This window comes from Zootoca vivipara, chromosome 16 (assembly GCF_965207765.1).
Source record: "Zootoca vivipara chromosome 16, rZooViv2.hap1.1, whole genome shotgun sequence".
Taxonomy (NCBI): domain Eukaryota; kingdom Metazoa; phylum Chordata; class Lepidosauria; order Squamata; family Lacertidae; genus Zootoca; species Zootoca vivipara.
In genome coordinates this window covers 31852120-31871033 of record NC_142599.1, presented here as the reverse complement: position 1 = coordinate 31871033, position 18914 = coordinate 31852120, and the positions used below count along the sequence as shown (strand labels likewise).

At 47.1% G+C, this 18914-nt stretch overlaps 1 protein-coding gene and 1 non-coding gene across 2 annotated transcripts; one reads left to right on the top strand and one right to left on the bottom strand.

The window, feature by feature from the left end:
- Window positions 1–1446: 1446 nt before the first annotated feature.
- CFAP126 (cilia and flagella associated protein 126) lies at window positions 1447–8148 on the bottom strand. The gene is made up of 5 exons (XM_035097538.3): window positions 7973–8148; window positions 6763–6825; window positions 5603–5683; window positions 4242–4418; window positions 1447–2569 (listed from the first exon to the last, which is right to left on the bottom strand). The coding sequence occupies exons 1-5, from the start codon at window positions 7997–7999 to the stop codon at window positions 1916–1918; spliced, it is 1002 nt and encodes a 333-aa protein (XP_034953429.1). The 5' UTR covers window positions 8000–8148; the 3' UTR covers window positions 1447–1915.
- A 5193-nt stretch (window positions 8149–13341) lies between these two features.
- On the top strand, window positions 13342–13532 carry LOC118076612 (U2 spliceosomal RNA). Its single transcript, XR_004691520.1, has one exon. It is a non-coding gene; the product is annotated as a U2 spliceosomal RNA (small nuclear RNA).
- The last annotated feature ends 5382 nt before the right edge of the window (window positions 13533–18914 follow it).

Sequence of the window (18914 nt, the reverse complement as noted above, 5' to 3'; positions counted from 1 at the left end):
CTGTTGCTTTCTACAGAGGTGGTTTCAGGGTGACACGACTGGCTTGACCGAGCTGCAGGGGGTGCCACACCAATGCTGTTGCTTTCAGGATGCAGTGTGTCGAGTGTGTGTCTTCCCCATCCCCTTCTCCAAATGGCATTTCCCAAACAGATCCCTCAAAAAAGCTCATTGGGGAGTTGCGCAACGGGAAAGGTTAATAATGGCAGGCATTTCCCGGGAGGGACAGCAATCCTCTGTGGCTGTGGTTGCCAGACTGCGACTTGCAAGTCTCCAGGTTTGTCTGACCACCCTCAGGTGGCGGGGGGGGGGGGGCGCTTGAATCTCCAGGTGAGCAAGAGCACTTGTAAGCTTTAGCCCAACAGAAGTTGACTGCAATTACTGTATAGACAGGGCACTTGGGAAAGGGGAGCTGTGCTTCTCCCCTCCCTCCCATTTAATCTTCATATCTGAAATTATTGTATAGACTTAATGCCAAAGGGCATCACTGCAGCCCTACACTGAGTCTCAGGTTTGAGTCCTGAAATCTCAGGGTCCGGGATGCTGCTCCTGACCTGGCAACCCTGTCTGTGGCAGAATGTAGCTTAGGGGGCTCCTTTCACACCTTCCAAGGGGGGTGCTCTTAGTCTGCATCAGGGCTTTGCTCTCACAAGGCAGGGCAAGATTTCGTGGGCTTATCTTAGGCGAGGGTACATTTCTGTTGAGCACTGGGAGAAGATTCTTGTAGAGAGCAAGAACAACCAGGCAAATCAACGACCTAGAGCGGAAGTGGATAACCTCAGATCTGGGAGCTGAATGTGGTCCCCGAGGTGCCTCTGTTTGGCCCTCAAGACTCTTCCCCAGGCAACACCCCTCTCTAGCCGTGCTTTGCACCTCCTTGCCTGGCTGGAATTATGTCCTTGAACTCTGATGCCTCTCACTTGCCTGGATCAAAGACAGGGGTGGCTGGGTGTGGAATCATGTAGCCTAGGTAGAAAGCTAAAATTTGCATCCATTACTCCACCCACTTTTGCCTCTGGCCCCTTTGCCACCTGCATGTGCCGCCCCCCAGAAGGGAATGTGACCTCTTTTCATTCCATCTTGGAAAAGACACACCTTCTCTCGCAGGAGTTAATGCTAAAATACCCTCCTGGAAGAGGCGTCATCTCCTCTCACACCCAGGAAGCAATGCCTCTTATCCAAGACATTGCTAGCTCTGTCCGGAAACAGGCAGATATTTTTCTCTTCAGACCATTAACTTCTTTACTTGTCCACAAATGGGCAGCTTATCCTATCCTTGTCAACTCTGAAAAAAGCCCAATGGAGCTTCTGCCCGGATAAATCTGTACAGAGGAAGACGGCCTTAATGAAATCAAAGTGCACACGGCAAATCGATTTGACATTCCTTTGAGCTGCCGGCAGCCCTCGTGTTCTTTAAATAAAAATAAAAATCAGGACCTCTGGGGAAACTGTGATTTTTGGGGTTAGCTTTATTTAGTGTCTATTACCATGAAAACACCCATTCCATCATCAGCGGGCCCTGTGGTTGTAATTATTTAATTTTCTGATTGGCAAAGCTCGGGTTGATTGTCTTGCTACCCGCTTGTTCGGGCAGGTCATCTCCTGGGCAATGTCTCTCAGGCAGGGCTTTAACCCCCTTCCTTTTTTCATTTGTCCTGAGGTTCAGGCGAGTGGAGAATTGCATGGATGGAAGGTGTTTTGTGCTAGGTGGAACAGAGCTGGGGAGCTGGGGGAGAGGGGGGAGAGGGCAGCGGGGTGGGGAGAAGCCCCAAGGTGGGGCAAGGTGAGAGGGTAGGAGACAGGGAAAGAGAAACACATGCAAGCACCCCAGGACGTCTCGACAGACTGAGCAGAATGGCTTGTTTTCAACTTTCAACTCATTGGTAATAGAATTTTTCAATTTCCAGGCGGACTGGTTCTAACTGGACAGCTCCTCCAGGCCATGGAGGGGTTGAGGAGAGGCTCCCTTCTCCCGCCAATCCGCATCCATGTCTAGCGGGGTCTTCCGGACATCTAGCGCTGCAAGGCTGCCCTTCGTGGTGGGCCGGCTAGACGCCAGGGCTTCAGCCAAAGGCGGGCTCCGGGGATTGGCTTCCATGGAGCCTGGGCGACATGAAGCCAAGAGCTCGGGGGTGCTGAACCCTTTGGGTTTCCCTTCCAGCGACCGGGTCCAGCCCGAAGCAGGGGCCTCTGCCGAGGCGGCCCTCCTGGCCGCAGGCTCCCTGGAGGTGGGGCGGCTCGGGGATGGGATTTTGGGGCTCCCGTTTTCTTTCATGCGGACATCCATCGAACCGGGCTGGCGCGAGACTGGGATCTCGCTGGGGGCTCGAGGTCTGGGTTCCTTGGGCTCCATCTGCTGGGCATCTGGCAAGCCGTCGTCGTCTTTCATGCGGACGTCAATGCAACCGGGCTGGCGGGAGAGGGGGCCCTGGGGGGTGGCGGGTCCTCTGGCTGCAATGTCTTCCTCAGCAGGCATCTTCCCCACCGTGCCGGGGCGCTCCGAGGCTTTTCTGGGCGATGGGCCACCTTTGACGGGCGTCTGTTTGCAAATGCGTGGTGGAGGGTCGCTTGGCTGTGGGGATTTGGGAGGGAGAGAATAGGGGGTTGCCCATCACTGCAGAAATCACTAATAAATAAATCTAATAAAATAAAATAATTAATTAAAGACATCATCCTGCAGCAGCGACTTCCATTGTTTAAATACACCTGTCTGTACTGCATCTCCTGCCAATCGGATACAGTGGAGGGTCACTGTTGGTCCATCTATATCAATATTGTCTGCACTGACTGGCAGCGGCCCTTTCAGAAAGAGCGATTTCCCCAGCCTTCTGCATGGAAAGCAGATGTTCTACAGCCCTTCCCCAATTCTCCAAAAGTTGCCTGATTTCCTAAACATTTCTTGTGCCCTCTATCCTCCTTAACTATCTAAAAAAGTTTCCTTATACATGTATCTGGGCAGAGTACAGCGATATACAAACAGGGGGGCGGAGGGGAACCATTTAAAGCAGTACAGATCAATCATTAAAATGACTGGCAACTCAAGAAAATGTCAAAACAACTGCATAAGCCTGTCAGGATAAAACTGCATCACTCTAGCATTTCCTTTCAACAGTTTTAAGGTACATTTTACAGTTAACCTCTTTCTCTGATCTCACAGCTATCTGTATGGCAAGCATGAGATTTGGGTCGCATCCACACCGTACACATTTAAAGCACACTTGGGAAACATTTTAAGCACATAGCTCTCCCCCCCAGAGAATCCTGGCGACTCTCATTTGTTGAGGGTGCTGGGAACAATAGCTCTGTGTGCAGAAAACTACAGTTCCCATGATTCTTTGGGAGGAGTCGTGCCTTGCACACGGCCAGAAAGAGAGGCCTGTCTATGGCCAGCTTCCTTAACCTCACATCCTCCAGCTTGTTTGTTGGGACTACGACTCCCATCATGCCCAGCCATTGATTATGCTGCCTGCAGCTGATAGGAGCATAGGAAGGGGATTTCCGCAATGACTCAGACTATTGCTCCATCTATTGTAGCATTGCCAACACTGACTGGCAGCAGCTCACTACCTGGAGATCCTGGGGATTGAACCTGGGAGCAACAGCCCTTCAGCAAAGATACAAATATAGGGAAGTACAGTTCAGAATTATCTAAACTGCCTGGCAGCAGCTCTCCAAGAATTCAACTGCTGTTTCATACCCTCCCGTTGCTCGGTCCCTGCTCTTGCCAACCTAGCAGTTCCAAAGCACGTCAAAGTGCAAGTAGATAATTAGGTACCGCTCCGGCGGGAAGGTAAACGGGTGTTTCCGTGTGCTGCTTCGGTTTGCCAGAAGCAGCTTAGTCATGCTGGCCACATGACCTGGAAGCTGTACGCCAGTTGCCTCGGCTAGTAAAGCAAGATGAGCGTCGCAACCCCAGAGCCGTCTGCGACTGGACCTAACAGTCAGGTGTCCCTTTACCTTTAAGGAAAAGCAGGACATTCCAGGATCAAATCAGAAACCGGGATGGCTTCTGTAAATCTGTCCCTGGAAAACGGGGGCCCTTGGTCTGCTGTTTGTTAAGGGCGCCCCCATGCCAGGAACGGCAGCTCTTTGCAGGGTGCGGCCTGTGATGTACATGTGTGTTAAGCGTGCTTCAAATGAATGGTGCAAATGACCTTGGATTCCGCAAAGGCTCCCTGGCTGTCCTGCTTGACCTACAGGTGTGTCCAAACACCAACCCCTTACCCCACCCCACCCCATTTTACCTTGCCGGTGACTTCCGGGCAGAACCCGTTACAGGCGTTGTTCAAGGCTGTGGACTTGCTGATCCACTCGGTGAGATGGGCGGCTGCGTTCACTGAGCGGGACGTGAGGTTCACCTTGGCCGGGGGGATCTTCAGGGGCATATCCCATGTGCCCATGTATGTTCCCCAAGGAGAGGCCTGTAGGGGGGCGAGGAGGGAGGGGGCTCAAGCACACGTGTGGGACGCAAGGACGCAAACCGTGAGCCCAGCGGCTGGCTCAGGCCAAGAGGCCCATTGAGTCCAGCATCCTGTTCTCGTCATGGCCAGCCAGGTGACTATGGGGGAAGCCGCCAAGCAGGACCTGAGCACAAAGGGACCTTCTTTCCCAACGGAAGAAGAACGGATTTTGAAGTTAGTGTACTATGCAGAGATGGCAAAGTTGACAGCAGAAATAAGAGGTCAAAAAGATGAGAACATGGTCCAAGAGTTGGAGGTTCTAGTCGGACTATCTGATAAAAAACTACAGCCAAATAAATCGCGAGCGGGATTTGAATAATAGGCAAGGGAAGGAGAATAAATGAACGATGGTAAAATAGGTTATAATACAATAGAAAATAAACAGCTGTTGTGGCAGCAGATAAAGGAATAACAACAGGAGCATCACGGACGCAAGGATGGGAAGGCAGAATGTAATAAGTTATTATGTCCAAAGGAATAACGTCAAATTTCGTGTAAAAAACTAATAAAATTATATTTTAAAACTAAAAAAGTGCAACAGCAAATCTCCAACATCTGTGATTCCCAGAAACTCAGTGGCACATTGCTGTCTCCCACAGTGGAGGGAGAACATAGCCATTGTCGCTAAAGGCTATTGATGGAGCCAAGCATCCTTTTCTCGCAGCGGACAGCCAGCTGCTCCAATGCGCAGCCAACAAGCGGGACTTGAGAGCCAAAGCAACTCTGCCCACTTTTGAGACCAGAAACTGGTATTCAGAGGGTGAACACTGGCGAGTGAACATCACCATCACAACTTGTAGCTGTTGATAGCCTGATCCTCCAGGAATTCACTCAATCCGCTTTTTAAATCCATCTAAGTGGGTGGCTATCACTACCTCTTGTGGGAACAAATCCCACTGTTTAACCATGCGCTATATGGCAGGGCTCCAGCGCCCACCATCCCTGCCCATTGGCCTGCCAGCTGGGGTTGGCTAGGAGGGCATCCATTCAGGCAAATCATAGGAATTATCAGGGTTTAAGGTGTGTGGCAGGCAGTCCGTAAGGGGCGTGGCCTAGGGAGAGTCCTGAGGGCCACACAAAAGTCCTGAAAGGCCACATTCAGCCCCCAGGCCTGAGATTTCCCCGTGCTTAGAGCAGAGCCTCACCTTGGAGCGTGGAACTGTTGGAAGCAGATGTCCTCGGTCATTGGCTATAAACTGCGTGTAACCTTCCCGGGCAGAGGGGTGCTGCAGAGGAGAAGATGGGAGGAGAATGAAGACAGGAGGAATGGAGGAGGAAGGCCAAATAGAGAAGGAGCAGCACTCTGTTTACTAAGGGTTGTATCCAACCAAGTTTCCCTGAGTTGGCAAGGCTCCTTTGATGACAACAACGAGGAACCAGGCTTTTAATGTCATCAGCCTGTCTTGTGGAACTCTCCACCACTAGATATTCAGGAGGCCCCTGCTGAAAGAGTTTCCATTCTGTCAGGCTTATGTAGGCAATTAAGAATACCGCTTTTCACAATAGTTAACTGATTTAAATTTTTTATACGGCTTTTATTGTATGGTTTAATGTACAGTTGTTGTGGCATATTTTTTAAAAATAGCAGCATATTTTTTAAAAATAAATAAGTTCTACTTAGAGAATTTAACTGAACGTAATGGTTCCAGGTTATTCATGTACATTAATTTTATTCTGAGCATGGATTGCATTTATACATCCCTTTTTCTTCTTCAAGGAGCTCAAGGTGGCATACATGGCTCTCTTCCCCCTCCCCTAATCCCCACAACAACCCTGTGAGGTAGGTTAGGCTGAGAGGCACGGATTGGCCTGAGGTCACCCAGTGAGTTTCATGGCCAAGAGGGAATTTGAACCCTGGTCTCTTCCAGGTCCTAGCCTGACACTCTAACCACTGCACCACACCAATTAGTGTCACCAATATTAGATACAACCCACGATTTATATAAATATGCAGCAGAAGATGATGGTGACAATAAGTGTGCCCTTAATTGAATTTTACTATATTCATTTATTAATTTTTATCGCACTTAATGCCAAAATCGGCTTCTTAGAGGTTATAAAAACCACAACACAAACCGTAAAATATATAAAAGCGTCCATAACAAAGATACAATAAAGTAATCCCCTGAAAACATTAAAAGGTCAACCTCCATAATCAAAATATGCAGTAAACTGTTCAAAGCAAACACAAGAGTTTGCCCAACACTGGTAAAAGGGTGAGCCTTATTCTGTTGTAGGAGCGCACCAGACCTCAGCCTATCTCCAAAGTCCGCTCATTCCACTCTTGCTTCCAGAGGAAACTCACCTCCTTAGCGACTCTGGGAAGGTTCCAATTCTGCAAATTCTTAGGAATGTACGCATCTTCATACTGCAAAACAAAGGGGGGATTTGAGATGGGGCAATGAAACCCCACGGCAGCAGAGCTGAGATGCGGCAGGTTTAGTGCTGGTCCCAGAATACCGAGTGATAAAGAAGAAGTGTGTGTGTATGTGGAAGGGAACCTTGTCTTTCACTTTTAAAGAAATCCAGTAAGTTCCTAGTCCTCATGGTCATGAAATGAAATATATGAGCAAAGTGGGGCAGAAATGTCATTGGGGGAGGGGGGCTGCTGTAGAGCTCATTACCCCTCCCCAGGAAGCAGAATATAATGTGCCAAAAGCGGGGGGGGGGGTGCAGAGAGAAGGGAAGGAGCAGTTGAAAAATGAGGAGAGGGGGTGGCTCATTGCAACCAGGTCTTGCTTGCAGGATTCCCATGGGGCATAGCTGCCAAGTTATCCCTTTTTTACAGGGATTTTCCCTTATGCTGAATAGGCTTCCTCGCGAGAAAAGTGAAAACTTGGCAGCTATGCCATGGGGGCATTTGTTTGGCCACTGTGAGAAGAGGGTGAAAGGGTTTTCCTTCCTGGGGAGAGAGGGTGGGTGGGTTCCCAGATGGGAGGAAGTGGAAAGCTTGTGACTGGTAGACCCTTGAGGAGAGTTTAAACGGGGCAAGGAGTGGGCAAGCTACAGTCTACAGTCCTCTCCAAAATGAGGAGGGGGGTCTCACTTCAAGGGAGGGGGCAAAATATTCCCCCATAAGGGCTTTATTGCAAATGGTTGTTTGGGGGATATGTTGAAGTGTTGTTTGGGGGATATGTTGAAGTGTTGAAGTTTGCCTCTTCATAGGAGTTTTGGATCAAATAGCAAAGAAGGCCTGCCTCTGAACTAAGATGGGGGAATGAAACTCCTCACAGTAGGGAGGAATGGGGGGAATAATAATAATAATAATAATTTATTATTTATACCCCGCTCATCTGGCTGCGTTTCCCCAGCCACACTGGGCGACTTCCAACAAAATATTAAAATAGAATCATTCATCAAATATTAAAAGCTTCCCTAAACAATTTCTCCTTGGCCTGAGCAATCCCATCCTCCCCTCCCTTCCCCCTTTATTTCAAGCGTCTTATTTTGGAAATATAAGGGGTGGTTTCAATGGGGGGCAGCCTCTTCTCTCCGCCCACCCCCCATGCCCTCACCTGGCCAGAACTGAAGTGCGCGGCCATGCTGGCTCCTCTGCGCCTTTGTTTGGGGCGTATCCTAGCAACGGGGGTTGTGGGCGTGGAAGTTGAAGGGGGAAGCGCACCAGCCAATGGGAAATCAAGCTCCTAAACCACGCCCCATCTCCTCCCTCCTTCCTTTCCTCCTCTTTGTCATTCAAACCAGAGTTCTAAGCCACGCCTCCCTAGTCAACTCCCCTCTTCCCCGCCGATCCACATTAGGAACTGGAAACTTGTGTTAAGGACTAGAAACTTGTTTTCTTCGTTAGTAATATTTTTTTAAAGGAAAAAGATCGTCGATATTTTCAGGAGACTGGATATCGCACCTAGCGTAGTGGCAGAATGTGTATTGGAGAAGGGCTGCGGGGAGATCAAGGTTCAAATCCCTGCTCAGGATGACCTTCCCGACAGGGGTGTTGTGAGGGATAGAATCCCCTTGGAGCGCTCGTTAGAAGAAAGATGGGTTGGTAGTAGTAGTAGTAGTACCGTAGTAACACCACATCCTGTATTTATTTTCCTGCATGTCTGTAGAATTTCGGTGCATTTGTAACTCCCGTCCTGACTTAATCTTGGAAACGCTGCCAGTCGTGATTTCTAAGCAGCCGCAAACAGCCCTCTCTACCAGCCACGGCTTGCACAGCACCAGGCATAGCTGTCAACCCTCCCTTTTTTGCGGGAAACTCCCTTATTCCAGCACCGTTTCCCGCTGCTATCCTGGATTGTTAGATATACCGCGTAGACTGTCCCCGGGACAGGTGAGGCTACTGATCCCTTATTTTCAAATCCGAAAGTTGACAGCTATGGCACCAGGTGGGGTGTGTTTGTCGTGGGGGATACACAGAAACGACCAAGAAATGCACCCCTGAGCATGGGCAGAATAGTCAGTTCTTGCTACTGAATAACCACAGCCAGGTAGGATAGGGAAATACCAATGCCTGAAGCCCCGGAGTGCTGCTACCAGTCAGTGTAGCCAATACTGGGTGGGCCAATAGTCTCCAATTCACTATAAAGCAGCATCCTATGTTAAGGGACGTGGGAGGCGCTGTGGTCTAAACCACAGAGCCTAGGGCTTGCCGATCAGAAGGTTGGTGGTTCGATTCCCTGCAACGGGATGAGCTCCCATTGCTCGGTCCCAGCTCCTGCTACCCTAGCAGTTTGAAAGCACATCAAAAATGCAAGTAGATAAATAGGTACCACTCCGGCGGGAAGGTAAACGGCGTTTCCGTGCGCTGCTCTGGTTTCTCCAGAAGCGGCTTAGTCATGCTGGCCACATGACCTGGAAAAACTGTCTGCGGACAAACGCCGGCTCCCTCGGCCTGTGAACCGAGATGAGCGCCACAACCCCAGAGTCATCTGCGACTGGACTTAACTGTCAGGGGTCCTTTACCTTTTTTCTGTTCCTGTTTAAATCCGATCACTACTCAAAATCAGAACTGGAACCTCACTTAAATGTTAGAAAAAGGGCCATAACTCAGTGACAGAGCAGCTGCACTTCATGTGGAGGGCCTCGGGTTCAAATCTCCAGCGTCACCTCCAGGTAGGGCTGGGCCAGGCCTGACAAGCTACTGCCAATCCGTGCAGACAGTACTGGCTTTGATGGTCCAATGGCTTCTGATAAGGCAGCTTCCTTTGTACCTAACCAGGCTTTCCTGGAGGTCACCTAGCCCAGCCGATGCTCCGAAAGCCTGCGGCTGCTACATCACCTCTTAATTTCATTATTGCATTTAATTAATCACTGCCTGCAGCAGCAGCACTAAGAGTCGGATCTGTGCAGTATAAATCAGCTTCTCCTTTTCCTTTCCCACATTCCCCAGAGACGCCTGTTGCCGATTTCCCTAATCAGTTTGCACCATATTTCTTGGAAGCCTCGCTCTCTGGGGAGATGAGCCGGCAACCACACCGTGGCCTCTCTTTCGCAGGGAGCGAGGGTGAGCCGGGAGCTGTGTGCATTTCCTCCGCCCCAGCGAGCTTCTGCTGCCAATAATTAAATTGCATTTGCATGCACTGAGTGAGAGCGGCGGATTAATTTACAAGGATAATTAAAGCGGGCCAGACGCGGCCTGTGTTTTTTTTTTTTTATGGGTCCCGCTCCCCCCTCCAGCACCGGCTGCCTGCATTTTATAGGAAGACACGTCAAGCAAACAGGCTTCGCTTGCTAATGACTTGGACGGTGGAAGCTGCCAGCCTTGCATCTCCTGAGCTGGGAAACCAGGCGTCTGCGACATCCTGCTTGCTAGCCAAGGCCTGGCTCAACCCATCCATTAGAAGAGCCCTGCAGGATCAGGCCCATGGCCCATCTAGTCCAGCAGCATCCTGTTCTCCCTGCAGCCAACCCAAGTAGGGTTGCCATATTCCAAAAAAGTAAAAACCAGGAAGACCCCTCCAAATTGCTGAACTTTTTTTTTTAAAGGAAACTGCTGAAATACTTAACTATTTTTTGCACAATCCCCAGAGCCACCTTAAGCCACCCAAGCCGTACATATGACAACCATACATGACAAGCAAGACCTGAGTGGAAGAGGAATTCTCGCCTCTTGTGGTTTTCAGAAACTGGGGTGCAGAAGTATTGCTGCCTCAGACCTTGGAGGCAGAGCATAGCCCTCAGGGACGGTAGCCACCGGTATAGCCTTCTCCATGAACTTGTCTAATGCTCATTCAAAACCATCCGAGCTCACGACCGTCCCTGCATCCTGAGGCAGTGAGTTCCATAGTTCTGCTCTGTGCTGCGTGAATAAGGACTTCTTTTTGTCACTCAGCTTCATTGGATGTTTCCGTGTTCAAGTGTTATGAAAGAAGGAGAAAACCGTTTCCCTACCCACTTGCTCAATGCCTGATTTTATAAAAAGTTATTTAATTATAAGTAACTAGTGTCATTCAGCCCGTTAAATAAACGGGTGCTAGAACATATGTGAGCGCTGCGCGGAGCACCGGATCGAGGAGCCGGTCTGCAGTCAGCGCCCAGCAACGCCGTGCTGGATTGAGGAGGCGATGTTCCGTGCGGCGTTGCTGGGCGCTGACTCTGCAGACCGGCTCCTCGATCCGGTGCTTCGCACAGCGCTGATCAGCGCCGACCTGGCAGGCCGCCAGATCAAGGACCTTGCTGGACACACACACACACACACTCTCCCCCCCCCCCCGCCAACGCTCAGTCCGTCCGGGAGCGGCGGTTGGTGGCCGCAGGGAAACGGTAGGTGGGGGGGTGGGGAGAGCGTGTGTGTGTGTGCGTCCAGTCTCTGCGTCCAATCCCTGTGTCCGTGGGGCACATGCGCAGTAGCAGGGACACAGGGACTGGACGCAGAGACACTTGCATTTTATTATATAGGATAATAATAAATCATTTAACGTTTATAATTTTAGTTAACGGTTGGAAGGTTACACAGCCTACTTCATAAAGGCTGGCAGGAGGTGAGAAGGGGAGAATCTTGAACACTGCCATGAGTTCTTTGCAAGAAGAGTGAGAATTTTAAAATGTAATAAATTAAGCCTCAACCCCATTTATTGGTGGGGATGGGAAATGCCTGCCTTAGATTAATCAGCTTGAATCTTTAGTTGATTAATCTACTGCTGAAAGCTTAAAGGATGAATGAAAACATGAAAAACAGCTGTTGCTGTTTTTAAAGGGTTTGTTTCACCATTAAAACACACACACACACACACAATTTTCTAAAACAACTTATACATCATTCTACGGAACAGGTCATTTTAAGGTTTTTTTTGTTTTTTTAAGGGAGGCAGGGGAATTGGCACACAAAGCCACAGAAATTAGGACCAGCGCCTCCTCTTCTAAACAGCATCCCCCCCAATAATTTTATTGGTTTTCATGTAAATACAAGAACTACAGTACTAATACAGCATTTTTGACAGCAGTGTTTCCTATCAACTATCGACTGCAGCTGGTATAGCCACCAGCCAGTGATGCCCAGCAGAGAAGAAGGGTGGCGGGGAGCTAAAGAGGTTGCAACCAAATCATCCGGCGAGTTTCCAGCTTTCCAGGACACCAGCAAGGCCAAAGGGAAGGGCGCTGAGTTCCTGCAGAGAGAAAGGAGGGAAGAGATCTGCAAGGATTGTTTTCTGAAGCAGGGCAACAGTGTCCCCCGGTGGCCACTTGGAGTTATTCCAAGCGTAACATTTACAAGAACGGATGCGATTTAGGATCCCGCCGGATGATCCTGAATAAACCATAGCCCGTTATTATTTTTAATCATTAAGATGCAAAATCAAGCATGGAACAAAGTCATCACAGAAAACGGGTGTGAAATCTTGAAGCAGGGAGGAAAGGAAAGCAGAGGCATCAGTAATACATGATGCCAGACTTTTGGTGCAATAGAAATTATCTCACCATTAACATGGATAGCCCTTATTTCCAGAGAGAAATATCTGCACAGATATTATGCTTCCAGAGAACAGAAAGCTATCAAGCAAGGGAAATCCTTATGAACCAACGTTGCTTTATAGATCGCATGGAAAACTTGTCCCGGGAAGTACCGTAAATGCTCTTCCAATTGCTCAGGTCCTGCTAATTACCGTAAATACCTGTCAAGTTATGTTAGCACCACCCAGAAGCAAAATCCTTCCGACTCTTATTTCAAATGTATTTGCTGGTTGGGATGAACGTGCTAATGTGCAGGCAGAGTTGCCTCAAATTTATTAAGGAAAACCAATAAAAATGAAACTGTCTTCATAATAATTCAGGGCATGGCTGTACATTTCGTGCTCAAAGCTGAAAGGGCAGAAGCAAGTAAATCTTCAGGTGATCTTAAAAGGATCTGGCTTTATAGGTAAATACTTTCAAAGGGTCTGTGAAAAACCAGACAGACAGACGGTCTGCAGTCATTATATGCTGGCAATTCCGTTTGCAGCCTTTAAGGGTTTCACAGGAAATATTTTTTTTCTTGCAAACACCCCTTTGCTAAGGAGCGCTAATGTTAACGTCAGACTCAGCACGAATGGTCGGCTCGCACACGTGTGTTTGCAGGATGCTCTGGAGTGAACAGGAAAGGAAAACATTTGCGACCTCTGCTGCCGCGCAGAGACTTAACAATAACGGAAGCCCTGACGGGTAAATGGGCGGGTTTATGCAGATTTAGCACCAATGGCCATCAGAGCAACCAGGCAGACGGCTGAGAAATTGACAAGATCGTCTAAATCCACTATTTTTGAGATTAAACTGTCCATCAAGAGCTGCTTAGCTGGACAACAGAAGCAGAAACATTATCCGAGTATATTTTGTGGAATTGGAAACGGTGCTGATTCTGATGGGGTGGTGAGAGCTTTGCAGCGCCAAGTACCCACCAACACTTCAAAAGGTATTGGAAAAGGAGACCCAGGCAATTTTTGTTCAGGTTGGTATCGCTTCTCGGCCTTTTGGCTAAGATCAAGTGTAGTATCTGTTCTTATCAGTTTAATATCTGATATGTCCTCTATTTGAGGACTATATATTAAATGGATTTTTGGAGCTGGGAGATGGAATAGGGGCTTGCTCCGTCCACTCCATGCATCGACCTGGTATTGCAGTACCTCCAGGAACGGTGCACCTCCCTCTGGGGGGAATATTATTGGTGCAAAAAGTAGACTGAAAAAATCGGAACGTTTTCTCTTTGTGTAAGTTTTGTTTTCAGTTGTTAGCGCGCTCTCCACTAGACAATAATACATTCTATTCTGCTAGAGAATTTACTTGCAAAAATATGCTATCCTGGATCAACCTGGCATTGGAGAACCTCTGGGGGGCAATATTGTTGCTTCGAAAAGCAGATAAACGTGGCTGTAATCTCTCTGCAATATTGTTACAAAGGTGGTGCGTCTCCCTCAAGCTCTGCCGAGTGGTAGCAAAATTCCGGCAGGTTCCAGGCACTCCCCCAGGGTCGTGCTTCCTTTGGGGAATCAAGGCACAGGAGACACTAGGCTCCTTCCTAGCCCCAGCCCAGCTCACCTATACGGACAAACCACACTGCTACGAAGCAAGCTCTGCGACCTCCAATCTCTCGCAAACACAATGCAAGAGAAGAAAATAGCATTATCCCAGTCTCTCTCCCTTCCTCCCTCTCTATTTCCCGAGCTGCACAATGTCCATTACAATAGTACCTTTTACAGAATATGATGTGAAAATGACTCTATGAATTGGATGTGGAGATGCTATATGTGCTTTTCCTTTTTAAAATTTGTTTACTTTGTAGCACAAGAAAATATACTAATTTAATAAAAATACTAATTAATACTAATTTAGAAAAAATATGGTTTATTGTGCATATACTGTATTTAAATCTGGCTCTACTTTGGATACAGTTCACAGCCTTCATATTTTCGAGACAGGTTCAGGGGACAGCCCCACCCTGCCACTCCAGCACTTTATATCGTTCACAATCTTCAGCCTGATCTCATCGACTTGCTGGAGGAAGGAGACAAAGCAAGACTGTGCTCAGTGGTTGGTTGGTTGGTTGGTGCTTGTCGGGGACTGGTAGGGTGGAGGGCAGGGACTTCAACAGTAGGTGGCGCCAGAGCCAGTGACAGGCAGAGCCAAACAATTCTAGTTTTGCTCCCATCCGCCTTCTCCCTTCTGTGACAGGAGGACGAGGCGGGTGCTGTGTCCTACACTAGCTGATTGTTAGAAAGACAGCAGGCAGAGAATGGCTGAGGTTAGTGAAACCCTGACTCCTTTGCCCTAATAGATCAACCCCCAACCACAGGCATTACATACCGGAAATTCATTTTGCGGCATTTCAATGTTTTATGGGAAACATTTTTCCTGCAAACACGTTTGGCTTGCCCAGCTGTGTTTTCACAGACAGACGTTGAAAGAACAGGAGGCTATGACAGGAGAACTTTGGGGGTCTTTCCAGGCACACAGTTGCGCGGCAGGTAAATGGGCAGCTTTATGCAGATTGTGCACCAAAGGTCGTCGAGCAACCGGGTAGATGGCTGAGAAATTGGGAAGATCTTGGGAAGAAGCCCACATCACTTTAATCCCCAAACAGGGGGTGGACACTACAAACGTGAAAACTATAGGCCAATTTCTCTTTTAAATGAAGACTATAAGTTGTTTGGGACCCAGGTGGCGCTGTGGTTAAACCACTGAGCCTAGGGCTTGCTGATCAGAAGGTCGGCGGTTCGAATCCCTGCGACGGGGTGAGCTCCCGTTGCTTGGTCCCAGCTCCTGCCAACCTAGCAGTTCGAAAGCATGTCAAAATGCAAGTAGATAAATAGGAACCGCTACATCGGGAAGGTAAACGGTGTTTCCATGTGCTGCTCTGGTTTGCCAGAAGCAGCTTTGTCATGCTGGCCACATGACCTGGAAGCTATACGCCGGCTCCCTCGGCCAATAATGCGAGATGAGCGCGCAACCCCAGAGTCGGTCACGACTGGACCTAATGGTCAGGGGTCCCTTTACCTTTACCTTTATAAGTTGTTTACGAATATATTGGCACAAAGACTTTAAAAGGCCATAGAATCTGAGATACATCAAGATCAGGCTGGATTCCTGCCAAGACGCCAATTAAGAAATAATATAAGGCATGGGTGTCAAACACAAGGCCCGGGGGCCAAATCCGGCCCGCCAGACCTCGTCATGTGGCCCGCCGAGCGCCCCAGCCAGCAGGACCCAGCAGTGGGACCTTGCTGCTGAAACGCCGTGCCAACAAAGCTGGGGCCGGGGAAATGCTTTTTGCCCCTGGGTCCCTTCGCGCTCTTTTCTGGCGCTGAATCAAGGCGGCGACCCCTCCTCCCTTTCTTTCTTCCTCTCTCTCGTTCTTATTCTTTCTTTCCCTCTCCTTCCTTCCTTCTTTATCTCTGTCTTCTCTCCCTCTTTCTTTTTCTTTCATTCTTTATTCCTTCTTTCCTACTCTTCTTTCTCTCACCTCTTTCCTTCCTCTCTCCCTCCTGCTCCCTCTTTTCTTTCTTTATTCCTTCCTTACTTCCTTCCTTCCTTCCATCCTTCCCAACTTTCTTCCTCTCCCTCATTCTTATTCTTTCTTTCCCTCTACTTCCTTCCTTCTTTCTCCCTTTCCGTCTTCTCTCCCTCTTTCTTTTTCTTTCCTTCTTTATTCCCTTCCTTATTTCCTACTCTTCTTTCTCTCCCCTCTTTCCTTCCTTCCTTCCTCTCTCCCTCCCACTCCCCCTTCCTTCCTTCCTTCCTTCCTTCCTCCCCTCCCCTCCCCTCCCCTCCCCTCCCTCTCCCTCTCCTCAGAAACATAGGATGCTGCTTTATACTTCTGGCCCTTAAACCCTGGAACCAGGAGAGCAGCTTCAGTGAGTCAACCTCAGCCAGTCCCTTTGGTGAAGGGTGGTGGCTCACTGGCAGAACATCTGTCCTGCATGCAGAAGGACCCCAGCATCTCCAGGTACTAGTAGCTCTGCAAAGGTCCTGCATGAAACCCTAGCGAGCCTCCACCACCCAGTGCAGTTACCAAAAATCATTTTTCAATAAATTGTACAATAATTGTACCTTTGAATATCTACTTGCCATTATTCTGACTATGTTTCTGCTTTCAGAGCTAGTTATTACTTACATTATTACAAAAAACAGTAATAATTGAATGCAGTGACAATAATTTATGAGAATAAAGAGTGGACACGTAGTCCTACAGATACAACCGGCCCTTTGAGGGTGACCAAACTGCTGATGCGGCCCCCGATGAATTTGAGTTTGACACCCCTGATATAAGGAGTATATTAAACTTAATAGAAATTATAGATACCAAAATAAATAAGCAGACAGCTCTAATTTTTATTGACGCTGAGAAAGCGTTTGATAATATATCGTGGAGATTTATGAAAAATAATTTGTATCAATGGGGTATAGGCCAAAGTTACATGAACTGTATTGAAGCAATATATAATCAACAAATGGCGTTTTTGATTATTAATAATGAATTATCTGAACCCATTTCAATACAAAAAGGAACAAGACAGGGGTGTCCCCTTTCCCCCCTCCTATTTATTTCAACTTTGGAGGTGCTGTTGTGTAAAATCAGGGAATCAGACAAGGTCTCAGGTATTAAACATGGAAATAAATAATATAAGGTCAAGGCATTTGCCGATGACCTAGTTGTGACAGTGCAAGATCCTTGCACTTCACTGGTAGAAGCACTACAGGAAATGGAAGAATTTGGAGCCCTTGCGGGCTTCAAAATAAATAAAGACAATACCAAAATGATGACAAAAAATCTAAATGACAACCAAATAAATTTACTCCAGAGAGACTCAGGCATTAAGGTTGTTAATAAAGTAAAATACCTTGGCATTTGGCTGTCTCAGATAAATAACAACCTTTATAAGGACAGCTACAAACCAACCTGGAAAGAGATGAAAGTGAACTTGGAAGCATGGAGTAGGTTGAATTTGTCATTCTGGGGTAGAATTGCTGCCATTAAAATGTTGCTCCTCCCAAAAATGTTATTTTTATTCCAAACTTTATCTATCATCACAGGCCAATCGATCTTTAAAGAATGGCAGAAGGTAATATCCAGATTTGTGTGGCAGGGCAAGAAGCCTAGGATAAAGTATAAGCTTCTTACCGATAAAAGAGAAAGGGGAGGGTTATCCCTCCCGGATATAAAATTGTATTACGAAGCGGCTGTGACAACCTGGATAAAAGATTGGTTGAATCTGGAAAATATAGACATTCTTGACCTTGAAGGTTTTAAGAACAGATTCGGGTGGCATGCGTACCTCTGGTATAACAAAGTGGAGGTACATAGAGATTTTCTAAATCATTCCATCATTAGACCATTATATGAAGTTTGGTTAAGGTATAAAGATTGGTGGGAACGAAAAACACCTTGGTGGTTGTCAACACAAGAAGCTTATTCGGTCAAAATAATAAATACTGACAGGAGGTGGTTAACTTATCGGGATCTTCTAATTGAATATAAAAGCACAAAAACTTTCAAATTGAAACCTTATGAGGGATTAAAGGACAGACTGGCAGGGTGGTTGGAATATCACCAATTGTATAATATATTTGTGAGAGAGAACAGAACTAAAGGATTCCAAAGTGGGGTCTCAGAACTGGAAAAAATGGTAATTCAATCCAATATAAGAATGATAACTAAGATCTATGAATTCCTATTGGAATGGAATACCAAAGATGAATGAAGCAGTAAAATCCGTGATGATTCACTGAGCCATTGACATCGGCCACAATATTGAACTTGAAAAATGGTATAAACTATGGAACACCGGAATCAAATTTACAGCATGTGTAATGCTGAAAGAGAACTTATTTAAGATGATGTATAGGTGGTACATCACCCTGACCAGGTTAGCAAAGATGTATAAAACTGGAGACAAAAGGTGTTGGAAATGTGGTGAAAAAGATGGGGACTTTATCCACATGTGGTGGAAATGTGATAAAGTAAAAATCTTTTGGGAAAGTATATATAATGAGCTGAAAAGAATACTACGTTACACTTTCAAAAAAACACCAGAGACCTTCCTATTGGGGATGGTCGGAGTAGATATAGAGAAAAATGATTTTAAAAATTTCCTCTATGCAACGACGGGCTAGGATCCTTATGGCAAAGTTATGGAAACAAAAGCAACTTCCATCACTAGAGGAATGGCAACAGAAAATGATAGAATATTTGGAAATAGCTAAATTAACGGCTGAGATCAGATACCAGGGCAATGAAGCCCATGTGAAAGAATGGAGTAAATTTATGAAATATATTGATAGAATGTGTGACTAGACCAATTAGAAGTAAAATAGATTACTACCGCACCACGAATTGTTAAGGATCATTATGAGAATAAGAACAATATGGGAAGTATGACTAAAGCAATACTAAGTGTTGCAAGGACTTTAAGAAAGTATGCGATAAAATATTGTAAATATTTAAAGTAAATATATCTACAAAATGGGGGGGTGAATGGTATTTGGAAAATGAAAGAAACAACGCCAAAGAAAAAGAAGACTGTAGGAAACAGA